Source organism: Tachyglossus aculeatus, chromosome 2 (assembly GCF_015852505.1).
Source record: "Tachyglossus aculeatus isolate mTacAcu1 chromosome 2, mTacAcu1.pri, whole genome shotgun sequence".
Taxonomy (NCBI): domain Eukaryota; kingdom Metazoa; phylum Chordata; class Mammalia; order Monotremata; family Tachyglossidae; genus Tachyglossus; species Tachyglossus aculeatus.
This window is the reverse complement of record NC_052067.1, coordinates 176,110,224-176,133,300: the sequence shown is the minus strand read 5'-3', so window position 1 is coordinate 176,133,300 and position 23,077 is coordinate 176,110,224. Positions and strand designations below refer to the sequence as shown.

At 51.7% G+C, this 23,077-nt stretch overlaps 1 protein-coding gene across 1 annotated transcript; it reads left to right on the top strand.

The window, feature by feature from the left end:
• The first annotated feature begins 8,041 nt into the window (after positions 1-8,041).
• Positions 8,042-19,868, top strand: LOC119944494. The gene is made up of 9 exons (XM_038765441.1): positions 8,042-8,078; positions 8,604-8,694; positions 11,505-11,632; positions 11,690-11,799; positions 13,176-13,299; positions 14,103-14,383; positions 15,561-15,684; positions 19,219-19,346; positions 19,618-19,868. Exons 1-8 carry the CDS (start codon positions 8,042-8,044, stop codon positions 19,344-19,346), a joined length of 1,023 nt encoding a protein of 340 aa, XP_038621369.1. The 3' UTR covers positions 19,618-19,868.
• The last annotated feature ends 3,209 nt before the right edge of the window (positions 19,869-23,077 follow it).

Here is a 23,077-nt window from a genome sequence, read left to right as displayed (position 1 = left end):
CCGCTCAGCCACTGAGCTTAAGGACCCATAACTGTAAACACAGGTCACATGCCCACAATTAATAATAATAATAATAATGATGGCATTTATTAAGCACTTACTACATGCAAAGCACTGTTCTAAGCGCTGGGGAGGTTACAAGGTGATCAGGTCCCATAGGGGGCTCACAGTCTTAATCCCCATTTTACAGATGGGGGAACTGAGGCCCAGAGAAGTGAAGTGACTTGCCCAAAGTCACACAGCTGACAAGTGGTGGAGCCGGGATTTGAACCCATGACCTCTGACTCCAAAGCCCGGGCTCCTTCCACTGAGCCATGCCGCTTCTCCAATTAGCACAAGACACATATCTACAGTGAGCATTGGACACATGTACATAGCGGGCATAGGTTACAAATATGCAATGAGCTCAAGGACATATATACCCAATGAGCACAAGTTACACAGGTAAAATGAGCACAGGACACACATACACAGTGAGCACAAGGACACACATACAGTGTGACAAGGACACACATACACATCCATAGAGAGAACAGGACACATGTCCACGATGACCACAGGACACTCATCTTCAGTAAGCACAGGACATGTATCACAATGGGCATAGGGCACCCATCCATAATCATCATCATTATCATCATCAGTGGTATTTATTGAGCACTTTCTATGTGCAGAGCATTGTAAAGTGCTTGGGAGAGTACAGTACAACAGAGTAGTCAGACACATTACCCGTGTACAGCGAGCTTACAGTTGAGAGGGAATGAGCACAGATTACATGGACACAGTGAGAACAAGGATGTATTCATTCATTCAATCATATTTATTGAGCGCTTACTGTGTGCAGAGCACTGTACTAAGCGCTTGGGAAGTACAAGTGGATGTATGTACACAGTAAGCACAGGACACACGTACATAGTGAGCACAAGAATGCACACAAGAACCACAGTGAGCACAGGGCCAGGTCCACTCTGAATACAGGACATATGTACACGTTGCCCAGCCCAAATCCTCAGTGGCAGGGCCAACCCTGAGGTCACAGGGAGACTCTGGGACTTCACTGGGTTCCACAGGCCATGGTTCACTGATGCCCTCTGGTTATGCACTAAATGAGGCAGCATGTGTTTCCTGCCCAGAAAATGGCCCGGTGCAGGACTGACCCTCAGAAAGCAGTGCTGGTTTTGTTCCTGATAGGTGGATCAAGCTGCTTTGATGGGAATCAAATTCTGGAATGCCTCAAGTCAGTTTCCCCTGACCTTCCCTGCCCTACCCCCTCCAAGCTCTTGGGTTGAAGAGGCTGCTCTCCCCACCCCTGCCCTGTCTCCTCCAAGCTCTCAGGGTTGCGAGGTTGCTGTACCCTATCGAGAAGCAGCGTGGATCAGTGGAAAGAGCCCAGGCTTGGGAGTCAGAGGTCGTAGGTTCAAATCCCGGCTCTGCCACTTGTCAGCTGTGTGACTTTGGGCAAGTCAGTTCACTTCTCTGGGCCTCAGTTACCTCATCTATAAAATGGGGATTAAGAATGTGAGCTCCACATGGGACAACCTGATGACTTTGTAGTAGTGCTTAGAACAGTGCTTGGCACATAGTAAGTGCTTAACAAACACCATAATTATCATTATTATTATTATTACCCTTCACTCCCCTGCCCTTTGCTGCCCTTCCCTGCTCTCTCCAAGCTCTCAGGATTGAGAGTCTGCTCTCCCCTCCCCTCCCCTTCCCTGCCCTGCCCCCTCCAAGCCCTCAGAAGTTGGGAAGCTACTTCTCTCTGCCCCACTCAGGTCACCCCTGGGCTGGACACCATCTTGGTTCTGCAGCCTCCCATTGCAAGTCACTTCTAGGGGAGTCCTGACTGGCCTGAAAGGAGTGTCCAGCCTCCAGGTCAGACCCCTTCAGGGGTCAGCTGGGTCTTCACCATCCGTTTCCCCCGCAGGAAGACTGGCATGGCGGATATGACTTTCATGGCCCCCAGGGAGGAAGCAGAGTGGAAGGCCCTGGCATTTTGTTCCGCCGACTTGGGCTCTGGGGTTTCCCCTCTGGTTCGCCTCATCAGCCGGGGGTCCCCCGTCCTGGACGGCCCCACCCACAAACCGGTGGCCCTAGTCCCACACTCAGAGCCTTTCTCTGTGGAGCTGATAGTGCCCAGGATGGCTGCTATGGACCAGGAGTTCCCGCTGCAAGTCAGAGTGACCAACAACATCCAAGACTGCCTGCTGGTAGGTGCCAGGCCATCCCAGGCAGTGTGGGCTCTGGTTAGGCTCAGACGGGTGCCCAGCTCTCAGTGGCAGGGACTGAGGATGAGCCTCTCCAGAGCCAGCAATTCTGGGAGAGCACAAACACACCCAAACCCAGGGAAATGGGCAGAAAGAACGTGGAGGTGGGGCTCCTTGCAATGTGGGGCTCCCCCTGGACAAAGTGGAGCCTGGTGACTGAAAGGCAGGGAAGCCGGTTCCCGGAGGGGCTGTATCCAAACGTGTCAGGGGTCTTATTCTCACCATGGGCTCACTGCTCCTGGGCCTGGCCCTACCTACAACTCCTCCACAGGGCACTGTCCCATTCTGAAGTAATACGGTCCCTGCCTCTCCCAGTTGGCCTCATTCCCCTAGCACTGGACTTATCCTTTCCTTACTGGCATCATCTCTTCTGCACTGACCTCTCTGCCCTGACCACACTGGCTTCATCCCAATCTTCACTGGCTTCATCCCTCCTGCACTGGTCCCCCCTTCACTGGTCTCAACCCCCCTTCTCTGGCCCCGTCTCCACCTAACTGGCCTCACCCCTCCCATACCGGTCTCATCCCCCCATCACTGCCCTCAACTCACCCCACTAGTCTCATCCATTCAGCTCTGGTCTTTTCCCGCATTCACTGGCCTCATCTTTCCCACACTTGCTTCATTCCATCGGCACTAGCCTTGTCCCTCCCCATCCAGTCTGGTCCTCCCAGCACTGGCCTCATTCCCCACGGGTCTGGCCTAGTCCCCACTGTCCCCCAAGCCAGCTGCCTTTAATTTTGTTCCAGCAAGTTCAGAGGGCTCATGTTCTCAGTTCTCGGGCTCCACCTTCAGTGGGCCGCGGCACTACTCTGCGCTTCCCCAGTTGGTATGTGGTGAGCCTTTAGCTGGCCGTGCTCCAGGTCTCCCTCCCGGACCGGGCTTCCCCCGCTTCCACCATCTACCAGCTACCCTCCCAGAACCAGCCTCCAAGCCATCAGTGATCACATCCATACCCTGAGAGACCCGTCTCAGGAGGAGTTCCAGGTCTCTACCCACCTCTGGAGAGTCTCTGCTAGGGACAATCCAATCTCCACCTTCCCTGCAGCCAGCTGGAGGAAGCCCCACATCTCAGTCAAACTTCTTTCCACCCTGCAGATCCAGACCACAGTGGCCAAGACAGATGGGATAGAGTTTCCCAGTGGAAATTCCAAATTCATTACTTGTCTGTGTGGCACGGAGAATTTCTCATGGAAAGTGAGGCCTTCCAGATCAGGTGAGTCCAAGGGCAACAAAGACATTGGATTACAACCTACACCTTATATTACACTAAACGGTGAGGACTTTGTGGGTCACTGATGGGGACAAAGACCAGCTGTTACCGTTGACCCCTGCCCACAGACCTAGGTCCAAGTAGCTGTCCAACAAAGTCTATGTTATTTATTGAGCGCTTACTGTGTGCAGAGCACTCTACTAAGCGCTTGGGAGAGTATAATACAACAAAAAACAGACACATTCCTGGACCACAGTAAGCTTACAGTCTAGAGGGGGAAGATAAGTGAAGGAGCTGAGATCAAAACTCAGGTCCTTCTGATTTCCAGGCCCAGGCTGTAGACACTAGGGCACACTGCTTCTCAGCAGGCCACTTGTCTGCTGTGTGACCTTGGACAAGTCACCCAGAGGGCCTGCTCTCCCTGACACTCGTGATTGAAGCCAGATGGCTGCCCAGAGCCCATCTTTCTTTTCTTCCTTATGGCAGTGCCCCTGGATGTGTGGCAGAGGGAGATGCTGACCATCCAAAAGGGGATGGGAATGAAGGGAGAGAGGAAGGGAGGGAAGGAAGGAGAGAGGAAGTGAGGGAGGGAGGGAGGGAGGGGCACAGAGCTCCAGAGAGGCAGGGAGGGTTAGTCTGAGCCCAAGAAGTGGCCCAGTGTTAAAACCTCTGAGATTGGTGTGGGCGGGGTGAAGCTGGATGACGCGACTAGAGCAATGTATTATGGGAGGAGGGGTTGGGGAGAAGAAGGAAGGAAAAAGGAGAAAAGGATTGTAGAACTCTCCCTTCAGCCCTGCAGCTTCTTTTCTTCCTGAGTGGGTGGGTGGGCCAGACTGGACTGTGCAGGGTGGGAGGGGAGAATATTTGGACCAGACTGTTTTGGGGATGGCCCAGACTAGACCATGCAGGGAGAGAGGAAGGGGCCCCTGACTGAACTGTGTGGGGTTGGGGGTGAGGACTTGGATTGAACTGTGCAGTGAGGGAAGTTGTGGGAGTCTGGACTGGACTGGACTGGCCTGAGGAAATGGGGAACGTGTAGAGGCCCCAGAGTGGGGCATCCAGGAATTGAAAGGAAATGAGGATGGTTCAGAGGCCCTGCAGTAGGTGTTCCAGGGGTTGGGGGAAATGGGGACTGTGGAGAAGCCTGGGAGTGGGGCATTCAGGGGATGAAAAGAAATGGGGATGGTGTAGAGGCCCCAGAATGCGAGCTCCAGGTGAGAGCTGACTGGGAATTGGCATTTCCCTTCTGCTCATCCTCCAGGCCAAGTGGCTTTGAATGTGACTGCCGAGGCCCTGGATAACAGGAATCTTTGCCATGTGGACATCGTCGTGCCCGAGACAAGGAAGATGGTGATGGTGACTAAGAATGTCTCTGTGGAGACCCCCAGGGGCTTCTCCCGTGGTCCCCGGACCACCCTGAGCTCCCCGTCTGACATGAAACCGTTCTCCTTGAAGCTGGAGGTGCCACTGTTCGTCACCCAGGGCTCGACCTTTAGGGCCAAAGCCATAGTCTCCAGACCCCTCCAGTGGCAGGCGTGCCTTGCGGTGAGTGGGGGCCTGCTTCTGGCTAGGGTCTGGGTTTCTCAGAGTCAACTCATGAACCTCTGGGAGCCAGTGCCTCCGGGTTTGGGTGCAGCAGCCCTGCTCTGGCCCCCACCTCTGGACCCTCACCCTGGCCATCTGGACTCCAAATCCCCTATACCCCCACCAGTACCCTGGCCACACCCCAGAGCCAACATGCACACAGCTCACAGACCCCCTCACCACCCCAGCACTGGATGGTTGGGTCACTGACAGTTCCGACCAACATCCATCCTTAAAGATGACCTTTCCCTGGCCTGCCGGCTGGCACCTCAAGCTGAGATGGGCAAGGCATCCCACAAAGTGGGCTTTGGAGGAACAGCACCCTTGAGGGCAGTTCCATCAGGGAGAGATCAGGGGAGGAGAGGACTCTGGAGCAGAAGAACAAGACCACTCCAGCCTAGAGCATGAGGCCACCCTGGACTCTCCACCCCTGGAGCCCCTGTGTACCCCAAGCCACCAGGCCATATGGTGACTCCAGGGTGGGCCCACCACCCAGTGAGTACCCCAGCTCCCACTCTATGATTCCTCAAGGCTCCCAGTGTGATGAAATGCCCCTGCTGGGATCAGGCCGGGGGAGGCGGAGCTGAAGAGGGATTCCTGGTGGGCTCGGTGGGACTGCCCCCAGGTCTATTGTTTTCTGTGTGCCTACTGTGTGTGCAGAGCACAAGCCTGGGGGCCTACTTCTTATGGCATTTGTTGAGTGCTTACTATGTGCCAAGCATGGCACTAAGTGCTGGGGTAGATACAAGCTAATCAAGGGGACACAGTCCCTGCCCCACATTCATTCAATCATATTTATTGAGCTCTTACTGTGTGCAGAGCACTGTACTATAGAGGAGGTATAGAGGAAGGGAAGTGACTTGCCCAAGGTCACACAGCAGGCAAGTGACAGAGAGCGAATTAGAACCCAGTTCCTTCTGACTTCCAGGCCCGTGCTCTGTTCACCAGGCCAAGCTGCCTACTGTGTGCAGAGCACTGTCCTGAGCAACAACTGTGTGCAGAGCACTGGACTGAGAGTCTGTTGAGTGCAGAGCACCATCCCGAGCACCCACTATGTGCAGAGCATTGGACTGGGGGCCTGTTTTGAGCAGAGCAGTGTTCCAAGCACCTATTGTGTGCAGAGCAGCATCTTGAGCACCGTTACATGCAGAGTGCTGTACTAAGCATTATCTGTGTGTAGAGAGCTGAACTGAGTGCTTCCTGTATGCAGAGGGCTGTACGGAGGAGAATGCTGTTCTGAGCCCCAAGTCGGGCTTGGCCCATCCAGTCTTCTTGATATGGAGCAACTCCAGCCCCCACAACAGAGGGGTTATGGCCCTGGAGGTTATTCATTCATTCATTCAATCATATTTATTGAGCACTTACTATGTGCAGAGTACTGGACTAAGTGCTTGGGAAGTACAAGTCGGCAACATATAGAGATGGTCCCTACCCAACAACAGGCTCACAGTCTAGAAGGGAGAGAGAGACAGACAACAGAACAAAGCATTTCAACATGTGTCAAAATCATCAGAACAAATAGAATTATAGTTATATGCACATCATTAACAAAATAAATAGAATATAAATATGTACAGGTAAAATAGAGTAATAAATCTGTACAAGTATATACAAGTGCTGTGGGGAGGGGAAGGAGGTAGGGCACGGGGATGGGGAGAAGGAGAGGAAAAAGGGGGCTCAGTCTGGGAAGGCCTCCTGGAGGAGAGGAGGTGAGCTCTCAGTAGGGGTTTGAATGAAGGAAGAAAGCTAGCTTGGCAGATGTGTGGAGGGAGGGCACTCCAGGCCAGGAGAAAGACGTGGGCCGGGGGTCGACAGCGGGACAGGCGAGAATGTGGCACAGTGAGGAGGTTAGTGGCAGAGGAGCGGAGGGTGCTGGCTGGGCTGGAGAAGGAGAGAAGGGAGGTGAGGTAGGAGGGGGTGAGGTGATGGAGAGCTTTGAAGCTAAGAGTAAGGAGTTTTTGCTTGATTAGCAGGTTGACAGGAAGCCACTGGAGATTTTTGAGGAGGGGAGTAACATGCCCAGAGTGTTTCTTTACAAAGATAATCTGGGCAGCAGAGTGAAGTATAGACTGAAGCGGGGAGAGACAGGAGGATGGGAGGTCAGAGGGGAGACTGGTGCAGTAATCCAGTTGGGATAGGATGAGAGATTATAGCAGAAGTTATAGCAGGGGTCCGAGGAGTGGCCCCAGTCCCCTGACCCCGATACATCCCCAACCTTGCTTCAGCCTCAAGGGTGAAGAAGGATTAGGAAGGTGGGTGGGGTCAGGCCAGTCCAGGCCAGTAGCATTGAGGGTCAGTGCAGGCTTTGCTTCCCTGCCCCTCTCACCCCACACACCTCGGGACAGAGAAGCTGGATCCCGGACCAGCACACACCTCTCACGCCTCACTCGGTGGTCCTCTCTGTGCCCAGGTAAGAATCAGCATGGAGGACACCAAGAAGTTCGAGTTTCCAGAAGGGAATTTCAAGTACACAACCTGCCTGTGCCCGGGGGATTCCAAGAGCTTCTTCTGGGACCTGCGGGCCAGCGGCTTGGGTGAGATGGCTGGGGCTGTTGTTCTTGTTCTTGCTATAGTTACTGCCCTTGTTGTGGCTGTTTTGTCATCACTACTATTCATTAACCACTCACTCCGTGCCAATCACTGTGCCCAGCATACCGGGTAGGTAAGGGGCAGTGAGATCCAACAGGAAACTTTGGGTGACTATTCTGGGATTCTAAGAGTTGGGCCTCATCATGTGGGAACCTCCCATCAGGAACAGTGGATAAACCTCGGTCTGAGAATTCAAGTTGGAGACCTCATATGGAGAAGTTGATTCAGTGGCCAGTGGCCTGCTCAGCACCACTCATGCTCTCAGGACCGTGCCTGTCAAGTCCCCTCTACGACTCAAGTCCCCATAGTAAACACTTAACAGGAGCACAACGAGTGGGCAGGCAGGGAGAGATACAGTGTGTGGCAAAGTCACTGCGGAGTAGTTTGATGCATGGGCCCCACTGACGGCTGCAGTGATCCTGACAAGGGTGACGCCAGGCCAGAGCACTGTGATCCAGTAGGCAGTGGCCTAGGTTGCCACTGTGATCGTTGCCACCTGATCGATCAGTCATTCATTGGTATTATTGAGAACTTATTGTGTGACGAGCACAGTTCTAAGTATGATACAATAGAGCTGGTAGACATGATCCCTTGCCTCGAGGAGCTTACTGTTCAGTGGAGTAGAACCAGACATTAAAATAAGTTCCAAGCCAGGGAAGTCATGGGAGTGCTGGAGGGATTTGTCCAAATTCCTACTGGGCCTGTCCACCCTCGGAAAACTGTAGGCCTTTCATTGGTCAGAAACCTATCCCCGGATGGTCCAGCCTGCTAGAGCTGGGCTGGGCTCCTGATTCCCAGGGCCAGGTTCTTCCCGTTGCACCCTCAGCGTAACTGTTAATTACTGGTGTTGGTTGGGCGCTTACTGTCTGCCAAACACTGTAGTAAGCTCTGAGGTAGAGATGATGCAATCAGGCAGTTTCCAGGTGCACTGGGGCATGGAGGTCAATGAGCAGGGTCCAGTGGGACCCTTGGCTCCCTGGAACTGGAGCAGGTGACAGAAAACCTGCACAACAGCACACAGACCCCCAAAACTGTTAGCTCATTGTAAGCAGGGAACATGTCTCCCAAATCTGTTACATTGTACTCTCCCAAGCACTTCCTATAGTACTCTGCACACAATAAGTGTTCAGTAAATATGTTTGATTGACTGACAGGCCCAGATCCTCACCACACATGGGCACAGCTGTATCCTCCAAATACACAATGGGTTCAGGTCCCTATACTGGGAGCCCTGGCTGGGACAGAGACTCTATCTGATCTGATTGGACTGGATCTCCCCCAGTGCTTGGCACAGTGCCTGACCCATAGTAAACACTTAACAAATACTACCAAGATACAAAACAGACAGATGCATTTCTATGATTTATCCTTCACAGTGGAAGAAGACCTCCCTGAGGGTGAGGGTCACCTACGAAAAAGGTCAATGCAGTACTCACAGGCCCAGCCCCGATATACACCCAGAAAAGTTGTCCCTTGGGAAATCCAGATGGACATAGGTTTTGGGAGGGTTGGTCCCCATTTCTCCAGCCACATTCTGTCCAAAACATGGGGTACAGACTCACACTGCAGGAGGACTGGGTGTTTATGAACAGCCTATAACAATAATAATAATAATGGTATTTATTAAGCTCTTACTATGTGCCGAGCACTGTTCTAAGCACTGGGGTAGATACAAGGTAATCAATCAGGTTGTCCCACGTGGGGCTCACAGTCTTGATCCCCATTTTACAGATGAAGTAACTGAGGCACAGAGAAGTTAAGTGGTTTGCCCAAGGTCACACAGCAGACAAGTGGCAGAGCTGGGATTAGAACCGACATTCTCTGACTCCCAAGCCCGTGCCCTTTCCACTAAGCAACACTGCTTCTCGTATGTGTGCCACACCCTGCACTAAGCACTTGGGAAAGGGCAGCTCTGCAAAATAGCAGCTGGGAATGACCACTGGCTCAGCCTCACCCCTTCCTCTGCCTCTTGCTTGATATAGCTTCTTTATTCCTCAGTTTCTTCATCAGTTCTCCTTCCTACTTGCCCCATATGGCACAAGGACTGTGTCCACCCTGATTCTCCTGGATCTGTCCCAGTGCTTAGAACAGTGCTTGGTACATAGAAAGTGCTTAAGAAATACCAGCATCATCACCATTTATGGGATTTATGGGTTACACCCAACATTCAGTGGCAAAATAGAATCATGACAAACTTCTAAAACACAGACCATCTCAGAACATTAAAGTCTGCTCACCTCAGCACAACTACTGTGGGAGAGACGAGTGAGGAGAATGGATGACAGCAGGAAACCCAAACAGCTGCTATGTGGAGAGCAGAGATTGGGAAACAAAGCCAGAAGGGCAGAGAAAGGACACGGGAAAACAAAACCTAAGATAATGGTATGTTCCAACTGAAAACTGAGAGTCAGTTTCTGAGGACAGACCAGCATGGCACTCCGCCATCAAGAAGGCAAACGCTGTTCTCTAGAAGCCTCCTAAGGAATGAGAGACAATGAGTCAAAAGAGAATACAGCGCCAGGGGTTGCAAGCACACCATGTGGCATATTGGATAGAGCATGGGCCTGGGGGTCAGAAGGTCATGCATTCTAATCCCAGCTCTGCCACGTGTCTGCTGTGTGGCCTTAGGTGAGTCACTTCATCTTTCTGTGCCTCAGTTATCTCATCTATAAAATAGGGATTAAGACTGTTAGCCCCATGCAGGATAGGGACTGTGTCCAACCTGATTTGTTCATATTGTTGTACTCAGCGCTTAGTACAGTGTCTGGTCAATAGTAAGTGCTTAAAAATACCACAATTATTATTACTATTATTATTAAAAAGGAATAATCTCATTTTGGGCACAATGTGGCTGGGACTGTGGGCCTTACAATGGTCTTTTCAGCCACATAAAAATCAGTAATAATAATAATTGAGGTATTTATTAAGTGCTTATTATGTGCCAAGCAGTGTATTAAGCACTATAATTTCACTGTCAGTTGAATCTTTTAAAGTAAGAGGACAACTGTCCCTTTATTAGCACTGTTAACTGGATCCATGAAAATAAAATGTTAACTAAATGGGTGCTAAGTAAATAATAATAATTATGGTATTTGTTAAGCACTTACTATGTGCCAGGCACTGTAAGTTTTCCACTGATGTATTAAAAAAAGTGATAAAACCTCAGTGTATATAAAGACCCATTCAAACACAAATATAAATATGTACGATTTTTATGGTTTACTTTTTTAACAAAAATGTTCAGTTTTATTTCACATCCAAGACAACTAAAATGTACCCTGTGTGAATAGATCTGAATGATTTATGCTAAATAGTTGTTCACAGCTAATGGGAAACTGAAATGAGTTTTAGTCAAAATCCTTCCAAGAGAAGGGGACAGAAGTACTGAAGCTAAGGTAAACTGGGCAAAATTGTTTATCTGGGGGGACAGAATTCCACTGCCAGGAATATTGGCATTAAAGTCCAAGAGGAATCATTCTGAAAGAGCACTGGAAGGGGAACACGAGAAGGAGAGCATTATAATGGGGTGGTTATGTCTGGTTTCTTGAAAGATGGTCTGTTACCTCCCTTCTGGAACTGTAAGGTCCTTGAGGCCAGGGATGAGGTCTTCTCTGTAAGTAAAACTGGGGTGGGAGCTGGGGGCAGCAGGAGGAAGAGGAGGAGGAAGAAAATGAGAGTCAGTCACTTCTAACCTGCCTCTAATCTACCTCTGGTTAGACTTGATTTTTAATCGGCCAGTTGGTCGGTCAGTTGGCCAGTCAGTCAGTGGGTCAGTAGGCCACCCGGATGTGTGGAAATTGAGTTTACTGGCAGTGTGTTCACCTGTTTGTATCCCTAGGTCCTGTGCCTTGCAGTGCCTCGATGGAGGCTTTAAAGAATAAGGACATCTGTCAGGCGGAGACGGTGGATCCAGAGACTGAAATGAAGGACTCAATCACCAAGACCGTACTCATCAAACCAGCAACCCGTAGTGTGGACTTGGGTGAGGGCTTGGGGGCCGGTTTGGGTGTGGGCTTGGCCTCCGAATCCTCTCCGACAGGCAGCCCCAAGCCGTTCTCCATCTACTTGGACATACCTGACTCGGCCAGTCCGGGAGAACTGTTCCCCATCGAAGCCAGGGTCTCCAACAATCTCAAGGAGTGCATCGTGGTGAGTGAGCCCCTCAGGCTGGCCTCTCTCCTGGGCATGGGCAGTGCCAGGGATTCTTCATTATCATTATCCTCATCACCTCCCCAGGCCCCACTCCTTGTCCCATGATTCACGCTCCCCAGTCCCTGTTTCCCACTCTGAACTCTCCACTCCCCATTTCTCACTCCCTGTTCCCTGCTCTGGAACCAACCCCAGATCTTCCCCTCAGGAACTCTCTTCATCCTGCCCAGAGGGTCACTGGGACCAGTGCAGTGAGCCTTCTCCAGAGCCTCAAAGAGGTCAGAAGTGGCCATCCTGTGACTAGGATATGCCTCAGCTGCACCATGGAAACATTTATTCCTTCCACTTTATCTTCTGATGGAAGGGGGGCTCTCCTTCCCTCCTGTCCCTTCCTGTTCTCTCCTGTCCCCTGCCCTGCCTTGCTCCATCCTGCCCTGCCTCTCCTTTCCCCAGCAGAAGCAGCAGCATCAGCAGCTGCCAGGCTGATCATCATCATCATCATCATCATCAATCGTAGTTATTGAGCACTTACTGTGTGCAGAGCACTGTACTAAGTGCTTGGGAAGTACAAGTTGGCAACATATAGAGACAGTCCCTACCCAACAGTAGGCTCACAGTCTAAAAGGGGGAGACAGAGCCAATTAGTACTTCCCAAGCGCTTAGTACAGTGCTCTGCACACAGTAAGCGCTCAATAAATACGATTGATGATGATGATGATGAAAACCAAACATACTAACAAAATAAAATAAATAGAATAGATCTGTACAAGTAAAATAAATAAATAAATAGAGTAACAAATATGCACAAACATATATACATATATACAGGTGCTGTGGGGAAGGGAAGGAGGTAAGACGGGGGGATGGAGAGGGGGATGAGGGGGAGAGGAAGGAAAGGGCTCAGTCTGGGAAGGCCTCCTGGAGTAGGTGAGCTCTCAGTAGGGCCTTGAAGGGAGGAAGAGAGCTAGCTTGGCGGATGGGCAGAGGGAGGGCATTCCAGGCCAGGGGGATGACGTGGGCCGGGGGTCGATGGCGGGACAGGCGAGAACGAGGTACAGTGAGGAGATTAGCGGCAGAGGAGCAGAGGCTGCAGGGTGGGCTGTAGAAGGAGAGAAGGGAGGTGAGGTAGGAGGGGGCGAGGTGATGGACAGCATTGAAGCCCAGGGTGAGGAGTTTTTGCCTGATGTGTAGGTTGATTGGTAGCCACTGGAGATTTTTGAGGAGGGGAGTAACATGCTCAGAGCGTTTCTGGACAAAGACAATCCGGGCAGCAGCATGAAGTATGGATTGAAGTGGGGAGAGACACGAGGATGGGAGATCAGAGAGAAGGCTGATGCAGTAAGAAGGCTGATGCAGTCCCTTCCTCTTCCCTGCAGCTGCAGGTGAGTCTAGCCGAGGCTGAAGGGCTGGAGTTCCCAGATGGAAATGCCAAGCACATCAGCTGCCTCTGCCCTGGCCAGAACCGATCATACGTGTGGGAGGCAAAGACGTCCAAGTTAGGTGAGGGCCTGGGGCTGGGGGTTGGGGCCTGGGGTTGGGGGTGGGGACTGGAGGAAGGACAACTGCAGGAACAATGGGGCTGCAGTCAAGGTACCAGACTGTGGCACCAACCCGTGACTGTGAGGAGACCCAGATGGGACCCACGGGGTTGGGAGGTGGGCAGAGAACCAGTGCCTAGAGTTCTGGACGTCATAAGATGTCCATAGGGCCCCTGCAGGGAGCTGACCAAGGGCTGCAGGGAAGGTGGAAGGGAGGTGACCACAGGATGGGGTCCTGGCCTGGGCCACAGAAAGGACAAGGCCAGACAGCAAGGAGGGTCCCCAATGGCTTGAGGTGTTTAAGCCTCCAGGGGAAGGGGAGGAGATAAGGAAGTAGCAGAGTGACAGGAAGGAGTGGAATTGATGGAGTGGGTGGGTGTGTGCACACTTGGGAGTGTGTGTGCGAGAGTGTGTGTGTGTGTGTGTGTGTGTGTGAGAGAGAGAGAGAGAGAGAGAGACAGAGAGAGAGAGAGACAGAGAGAGAGAGACAGAGAGCGAGTGAGCACTATGGCCTAGTGAAAAGAGCATGGGCCTAGGAGTCAGAGGACTTGGGTTCTAATCCCATCTCTTACACTTGCCTGCTTTGTGACCCTGGGCAAGTCACTCACCGCTCTGGAGGCTGAGGAAGGGAGCAGAGAGGTGGTCGGTGCCCCTGAAATCCCCTGGGCTCTGTGGGGTCACTGTGATACAGGTTGGGGGCTGGGCAGTGTCTCTCCCCACCACACCTGGCCCGGAATCCCCAACCAGCCCCACTATCATCTGCAGGCCAGACCATGCTCGGAGCCTATGCCGAGGTCCTCGACCGGCCGAAAATCTGCTTCGTCAAAACCGTGGTTCCGGACCTGGGCCGGATAGACCAAATCTCCAAGCCCGTGCTCATCCGGGTTCCCGGATCTCCCAAGGCCAACCTCCCTGTCTCCCCACCCCCGGCTGCGGCCGACCGGCGACCCTTCTCTGTGCAGCTGGACATGCCCAGCTCCGTGATCAGAGGCGAGCCCTTCACCCTGAAAGCCAAGGTGACAGACCACCTGGATGACTGTATTGTGGTAGGTGTCACAACATGAAATGACTCTGACCCTGCCCCCACCCGTCACACATTAAGCCTCCCACTGAGTCCTCCACCCACCCTCCACCACCTCCAGCCAGGGAGTGGGAGAGAGATGTGCTGCACCCCCTTCTCGGTCCCTGGGGACAGAGGTAGCACAAGGGCTGTCCAAGCATTTTCCAATGACTGCCTGGCTCTGTGGAGGGTGGTTGGAGCCAGAATGGGTGGCGGGTCCCTTGAAGGTCAGGCCTTGCTCCCTGAGGGCAAAGTTTACCATGGTCAAAGTTACCATGCTCTTCTCAGGGGCACAATCAGCTGGTGACCACCTCATCCCAGAAATGTCCTTCCTCCTTCCCTCCCTCCCTCCCTCCCTCTGAGACCGTGAGCCCCATCCCATGGGGGGATAGGGACAGTATCTCATCTAATTGAACCCTATCTACCCAGCACTTAGCACAGTGTTTGTTGCACTGTACATGCTTAACAAACACCACAATCATTATTATCATTATTTTATCTCTATTGCAGTCTCTCAAGGCAGCACTCCACACACTGTGGGCACCCAGTCAAGTGCTCTGCACACAGTGTGCACCCGGTTCTGCACTCTGCACACAGTGGGTACCCAGTCCAGTGCTCTGCCCGCAGTGGGCACTCTGGAAATATCAAAGACTGATGAGAAGTCATTGTCCAGGCCTGTGGAGGAAGGAGTGAAAGAGAAGGGCTCTGGCTGAACTTCCAGACAGGAAAGGACTTTCCCAGACTGAAAAGTGGGGAAGTACTGGAGAGGTGTACCCTGAAAGGTTGTTCATCCCTGTCAATGGAGAGATTTTCTTCTTCCAAAAAGCTGGAGGGTCTCCTGGGAGTATTCCTGCTAGTTTCCTCTGGAGCATCGTCAGAGACAGAGCCCTGGGTGAACAGGTTGAGGCTGCAGTTGGTCATGACCCTAAATAACATCGAGTCACCCGCAGTGGGATTCTGTTTCAGTCCTCCTCCGCCTAAGCCTCTGCCTCTCCCGAGGTGGGTCCAACTCAGCCCAGGTTCTGCACCCTGGCCCCCCACCCTCCAGCCCATAGCCCTCCAGCCCTCCCTGGGCCGCATAATGACCCTGGGAGTGGGTGGTGACCCTGGGAGTGGGCAGTGACACTGGGACGCTGACCATCAACCTGCTGTGCCTTGCCCAGGTCGAGAGCAGCATTGCAGAAGCTGATGGGGTGGTGTTTGACTACGGGAACTACCGGTACACATCCTGCCTCTGCCCGGGCAGCCCCAAGAACCTCTTCTGGGATGTGAAGGTGGTGAAGCCAGGTGAGTAGATGGGGGTTGGCCAGCCCCACCACTCCTGTCCCCCACAACAATCCTTCAGCCAGTCTTCTGGGGTGGGACTCTATGGGGAGTGGGGCAGCAGGGAGCCCTAGGGATTAGGGTTGGACAGGAGACTCTTCTTCAGTCAGTCTCTGGGGAGGGACTCTGGAAGTGGGGTAGTAGAGGAAACTAATGATAATAATAAAACAATAATGATAATAATAATAATAATGGTATTTGTTAAGCACTTACTATGAGCCAGTCACTGTTTTAAATGCTGGGGTAGTTACAGGATAAATGTGTTGGACACGGTCCCTTTCCACATAGGTCTCACATCTTAATCCCCAATTTACAAATGAGGTAGCTGGGGTATTGAGAAGTTAAGTGTCTTGCCTAAGGTCACACAGCAGACAAGTGGCTGAGCCAGGTGTTAGAACCAAGGTACTGTGGGCCTGGAGCTGGCTGGGTCTCTAGGGACCCAGAGAGGGTCACTGTGGGCCAGGGGCCAGGAAAGTTGCAGGGAAGGGGCAAGCAACCTGAGAGGCAAAAATGTAGCCACCCCATGGCCTATCCAGCCATGCTCAAAATAATAATAATAATAATGGCATTTGTTAAGCACTTACTATGTGCAGAGCACTGTTCTAAGCGCTGGGGGTGGATACAAGGTGATCAAGTTGTTCCACGTGGGGCTCACAGTCTTAATCCCCATTTTACAGATAAGGTAACTGAGGCTCAGAGAAGTTAAGTGACTTGCCCAAGGTCACACAGCAGACATGTGACGGAGCCAGGATTTGAACCCATGACCTCTGACTCCAAAGCCCGGGCTCTTTTCCACTGAGCCACGCTGCTCATGTTGGGTCAATTTCCCAGCCCATCTGGCCATGCCCATGGTGGGTGAGTTTCACAGTCCTTCAGCCATGCCTGCGTTGAGTCAGTTTCATGGCTTGTCTAACCATGCCAAAGTTGGTTCAGTTCTGTGGACCATCCAAGCTCTGACTGCTTCTGGCTAGGGCCTGGAACACTTGTAGGGATTATGTAACCACTGCCTTAGTGGACATATTATTGGAGGCTAAGGATGAACCATTTCCCCTTCCTGCCTTTTCCTCTTTCCATCCCTAACTTCCCCTCCTAGGACCTAGCAAGGACCACTCAGCCATATGTCTGCCCAAACCCTCTTGAACCTACTGCTGAACTTTTCTGCCCAGTGTCCCAGGGGACATGGCCTGTGCAGACTCCCCCCACACTCCCTGCCCCCCTGGGGGGATGAAGACACGTGTTCCCTTCGTTTGATTTGGACCTTTCACCCTGGAGTCCCAGTGAGGGTCCCTTGTTGTGGAGGGGTGGGATTGGCTGGACAGTTCTGGGGGAGCCTTTCCTCATCTGCTGTGGTCCTCCAGGCATCTCTTGGGTCCCCTCTTGGCCTGCGTCTATCCGAGCCGGAGGTTCTGGACCCCTCCGTCTCCCAATGGCCATCATGGCCGCTCTCCTGGGTCTTACCCAAAGTTCAGCGTGGGGCAGCTGTGCTTAGATCATGTGACTGAGCTCTGCCTTTCCCCAGTCTGTCCCTCTCTGACCAACGCCCAGCCTCAGGAAACCTCCCCGGATACCACTGCCCTCTAAGGTTGACCTGACCAGGGCAGTCAGCCATAGAGCCATCAGGTCTCACCTGGCCCATTGCCAGTCAGAGGCTCCCAGGCTGGCAAACCAGAGTTGAATTTCGGTTCTTTTTCCTAGAGTATCCCATGCCCACAGTGGAGCTCACTGGAGGTTTTCGCATCCTCTTCTGCTTTCTGGAGGTCTTACAGAGAGCTCTTACTGCACAGTCCCTCCTGCAGGGAATCTCCCGAGGGGTTAAAGAAGAGTAAGAAGCAGTATGGCCTAGTGGAGAGAGCACGGGTCTGGGAGTCCAAAGGACCTGGATTCTAGACCTGGCTCCACCACTTGTCTGCTGTGTGACCTTGAGAAAGTCACTTCACGTCTCTGGGCTTCAGTTCCCTCATCTGTAAAATTACTGTGCATCTACTCCAGTGCTTAGAACAGTGCCTGGCATATAGTAAGCTTAAGAAATGCCACAGTTAATTAACAAATACCATAAAAAAAGAGTGGCCCCGGCCAAGACCAGGCACCCAAGCTGACACTCTCACTCTTCAAAGTGACCTTTGCCCCCCACCCAATGTTTCCCATCCTTTTCCCAGTAATAATAATAATAATAATAATAATAATAATAATAATAATAATAATAATAATGGCATTCGTTAAGCGCTTACTATGTGCAAAGCACTGTTCTAAGCACTGGGGGGGTACAATGGGATCAAGTTGTCCCACAGTCTTAATCCTCATTTTACAGATGAGGTAACTGAGGCTCAGAGAAGTTAAGTGACTTGCCCAAGGTCACACAGCAGACATGTGGCGGAGCCCAGTATCTGAGCAGAACAGAATACTCCCTCTGGACCTGGAGAACTTGTGTCCTTACAAGCCTTTTCAGTCGACTCTGGTCAAAGCCCTCTGAAAACCCAGCATCTGCTCACGATCTCCTATTTATTGAAGGCTTCTCTGTGTAGAGCACTGACTGTACTAGGTCCAATATAGAGTTACTAGGCATGATCCCTCCCTTACAATCTGGATGGGGAAACAAACACAGTAGTAGTAAAGTACAAATAGAAGGAGGCAAGAGAGGATAAAGATATGCAGGAATGAGGGAGGGCTAGTATCCATAGGCTTAGGTGAGGCAAAAATGCTGAAGTTGCAGTTGATGGGGGGAAATGGTGGGCGATGAGAGATTAATTGTGGAAGACTTCTGGAGGTGGTATGATTTTAGTAGGGCTCAGGGGAAGAACAGCAGTCTGGCAAATATGAAAGGGTCGGAGGGAGAGATCTAGGCAGAAGGCAGGGCATGAGCAAGGTTGTCAGTGGTGAAAGATGAGAACAAGGCACAAACAATCAATCTGTAATCAATAGTATATATTGAGCACTTACTATGTTCAGAGCACTGTACTAAGCACTTGGGCACATACAGTACAAAGGAGAACGTATGGGTGATCCCTAACCACAAGGAGCTTACGGACCACAGTGAGTAGGTTGACTTGAAGTGCATGAAGAGTGGTGGAGAATGATGTTTTGGAAAAATCATCCAGGCTCAGAGTGAAATATGGACTGGAGTGGGGAAGGCTGGAGTCAGGGAAACTGGTGAGGATACAGATGGAGCAGCCAAGACGGGACACGATAGGTGTCTGGACCAGCTTGGTGGCTGCTTGGATAATTCCACTCTCCCCATCCATCTGGGGCCCCCTAGCAGATTAGAGAGACAATCTCCCCTCTCCTGGGGCTCTGTCCAAGCATTTCTGATCTGATGCTTCATTACCAGGTGTCTCACTGGCCAAGGGAGGGGCAAGCCTCTCCTGGCTCCGACTCCCCAGTTGTCCTGGTGCCCGCGTCCCAGCCAGTGTCACGGAGGTGACCTGACTGGACTCCACTTGGAGGCCTCTGCTGTGATAGCAGGAAAGATCATCATCCTTGGTTTGGCCTGGTCTGTTGCAGGGCAAGTGGTCTTCACAGCCATCACCAAGGCTGTGAACGAGAAAAACATCTGTGTGGACAAGGTGGTGGCTCCAGCATCGGGACAGAAAGAAATGACAACCAGAGTCCTGTTCGTCAGTGACGCTTAGGTGAGGTGCCATTGTCCAGAAATGGGAGCCACGAATCCAGTGCGGGAGTGAGACACATCACTGATGAAAGTCATGGGCCAAGGCCCGCCCCTGCCACCACCCCCGACCAACACACACAGTTCTCTGCCCTATTCTCCCCATCCCCCTCCCCTGCCACATGCACACAATTCTCCATGGCCCATACACACAGACACACACAGACCTGCACATCCACGGGGCTCTCCTCTATACTCCCCACACTCCACTCTTCGTCTGCTGTGCTATTCTCCAGGGGAAGCAGGAGAAGCCAGAACCTGTGCTGTGACCATATCCCGACTACCCACTTGCACATGCAGCATCCAAGGACTCAATCCTGTCTCTACTCCCAGGGCTCTGGGGGGATTCCTGAAGAGAGCAGGATGAAGCAGCTGATTCCCACCAGGAAGGCCCAGAGCCTGTCACTCTCAGAATGTCATGTCATGCCCACCTGCCTGCCCCTCTGTCCTGGACCCTTCCTTCTAGATCAATAAAACCCTCACAATTCCCTCCTGAGCAGCAGCTTTCATCTCGTGGCCCATGGGCAAAGACAAACGTTAGGCTCTGGGAGCAGTTGGATGGAGGAAGGGAAGCTGAGGGACACTGAGGGACCGGGGAAAGAGAGAGCAGGAGGCAGAGACAGAGAAGGGCAGTATAAGGCCAGTAGGCAGCTCATGGAAGTGTGTGTTTCTGGATCACATCAAATGTTGGTTGAGTCAACTTTGAATCCACAAGATAGCTCTGTGCACTAACGATGATAGTAATGCTAATAACGCAGCAATGGTGGGGAGAAGAGGGGCGGGCGTGTGTGTGTGTGCATGTGTGCGCGCGCGCGCGCACACGTGCACTACTGATGAGCCTGTTGATGGTGGTGGCTCTATGCGCAGTGCAGAAGTACCCTCTGAACTGCCCTCAACAGCTGTTGGCTGAGCACGTTCCATTGGATAATGGCTGGTCATTCTCCCCAGGTCCCACGCCAGGCTCCTCTCCAGTCTCCTCTGACCAATGGCCTCGGCCAGACTGCTTGGGGAGGCTACCCCAGCCACATCCACACAAGGTGTCTGGTGGGAGGGCACACTAAAGCTGGGGGCGAGGCTGGGAGGTCCTCTCTGTAAGCCGCTTCCGCTGGATCTGGCTCTTCCAAACCCACGATTCACCCCGTCGCAAGTCCAGATAAATCCTGTAGATGAATCCCAGAGAGTGGGTAGGGGCAAGAGCGGAGGGGCTGCTATGAGAGAGAGAGACAGCCTCCACCCCCCACCACAGGTAGAGAGGGCGATCAAGGCAAGTGAGGGCTGGGACTCTGCCACCAAGGGGGATTAAGAGGTGAGAAATGTTGGGTTGGGAGCCAGGGTTGAGGGGAGAGAAGTGTGCAGGGAGGAGTGAGATGGGAGGGAGGGAGGGATGAGGGGAGGGGAATGTGCAGTGACGAGTGGGGGCTGAGGTGAGGGTGGTATGCAGTAGGGACTGGGGGCTGAGGGGGAAGAAATGTGCGGTGAGGAGTGGGTGCTGAGGGGAAGGAAATAGTCATGGAAAGTTGGGGCTGAGGGGGGAGAAGTGTGCATTGAGCAGTGGGGGTGAGGGGAGGGAAATAGGCAGTAAGGAGTCGGGGCTGAGGGGAGAGAAATACGCAGAGAAGAGTGGGGTCTGAGAATATTGAAACAGGTCAAAAGATCAGAGATCACTGTCGGGGAACAGGACAGATTTGCAAGGAGGGTGTGGGAGAAAAGGCTGGTGAGGGGTGTTAACAAGCCCCTGTCTCGTACCAACCAGGATTTCCCTGGATTGGGTAGCCTCTCCATGACGCATGAAGAGTCAAACGAAGCCACCAAATTTACTGTGGAAAATTTTAGTTTTTTTTTTTTTAACCAACGTGCAAGGGAGTGACACATGCACACCCTCACTCACACCACTCTACCAAGGGTCAGTACCAGTCTTCTGGTCAAGGGAGCCCGTTCTGTCAATCCTGCATCAGAATGTTTGGAGAGGTTCTTGGCATCATGGACTGCTGACGCTGCAAGTCTTCTCCTCAAGCTGCTTCCCCAAATGCTGCTTCCCTCGACTGCTGCTCCCCTAGTGCTGTTTCCTTCATGAACGCTTCCCCCTGAATGTGGCTTCCTCTGAGTGCTGCTTCCCCTCTGAATGCTGCTTCCTACTAGTGCTGCTTCCCCTCTGAATGCTGCTTCCTGTAAGTGCTGCTTTGTTGCGATTACTATGTGCCGGGCACTGTACTAACTCTGGGATACATAGCTCATGGTCTATGTCAGGTCTTCCCTATGCTCTCATTTCCTTTTCTTCCACTCTCTTCTCCCTCACCCTGACTTGCTTCCTTCATTCATCCCCCCACCCGGTCTCACAGCACTTATGTACATAAATGTAATTTGTTTATGTATATTAATGTCTGTCTCCTCCTCGAGACTGTAAGGTCATTACGGGCAAGGAATGTGTCCTTTATGTTGTTATACTATACTCTCCCAGTACTTAATTCAGGGCTCTGCACACAGTAAGTCCTCAATAAATACAATCGATTGACTGATTTTGCAGACAAGGTAACTGAAGCACAGAGAAGTTAAGTGTCTTGCCCAAGGTCACACAGCAGAGAAGTGGTAGAGACAGGAGCAGAACCCAGGTCCTTCTCCCTGGCCCATGTTCTATCCATTAGGTCATGCTGCTTTTCCAATATCAATATTAATATTTCCTAGTATCAATGCCTAGTATTTATGTCAGACTTCCCCTCTAAACTGTAAGTTTATTGTGGGCAGGGAACGTGGCTACCAATTCTGTTATACTGTACTCTCCCAAGCGCTTAGTACAGTTCTCTGCAGACAGTAAGCACTAAATAAACGTGACTGATTGAGTGCAGCCCTGCTCTCCAGGAGAGACAGTGCCTTGTGTGATGTTGGGTCCTGCAATAATAATATATAATAAAAATACAATAATATAATAATAATGTTTAAAATGTATAACTATTATTATTCCTGGCTAGACACAAGCACAATGTATCCAAGAGGACAATGGAGACAACAGAGACAGGAAACAACCAAGAAAGGAAAGGTCAAAGTTTTGAGAATGACCAAACATGGAGCTAAGGAAAAGCCCAACCCAGAACAGGGTGGCCAGCACTGCTGGCCCAGGGAACGAGGTCTAGAGGTCTGAGAGAAGGAGTCATGGCTTAATCTATCCATCAGAGCTATACTGAGCACTTGGGAGAGTACAATTCAACTGAGTTGGTAAACATGTTCTCTTCCCACAACAAGCTGAGTCCAGATGGATATTAACATTTGGAAAAGGACATAAGTGTTGTGGGGTGAATACCAAGTGTCCGAAAGGGATGGATCGCAGTGCACAGGCTTAACATGTAGCCTGCTTTGTACAGCAAAGTATACAAGCTTCCAGGTCCCCTGAGTCTTCCCCTTCTTCAGCTCCCATTGGCCTCTTCAATTACAACAGCACACACTAATTCACAAATTTAAAAACACTTTATGAAATATTTCAAACAACTATTTGATAAAACATTGTAACAGTACTTAATTTATACATATATTATATCTTTAATAATAATAATAATAGCCTTTGTTAAGCGCTGGGGGGGATACAAGGTGATGACGTTGTCCCACATGGGGCTCATAGTCAATCCCCATTTTACAGATGAGGTAACTGAGGCTCAGAGAAGTTAAGTGACTTCCCCAAGGTCACACAGCAGACTTGTGGTGGAG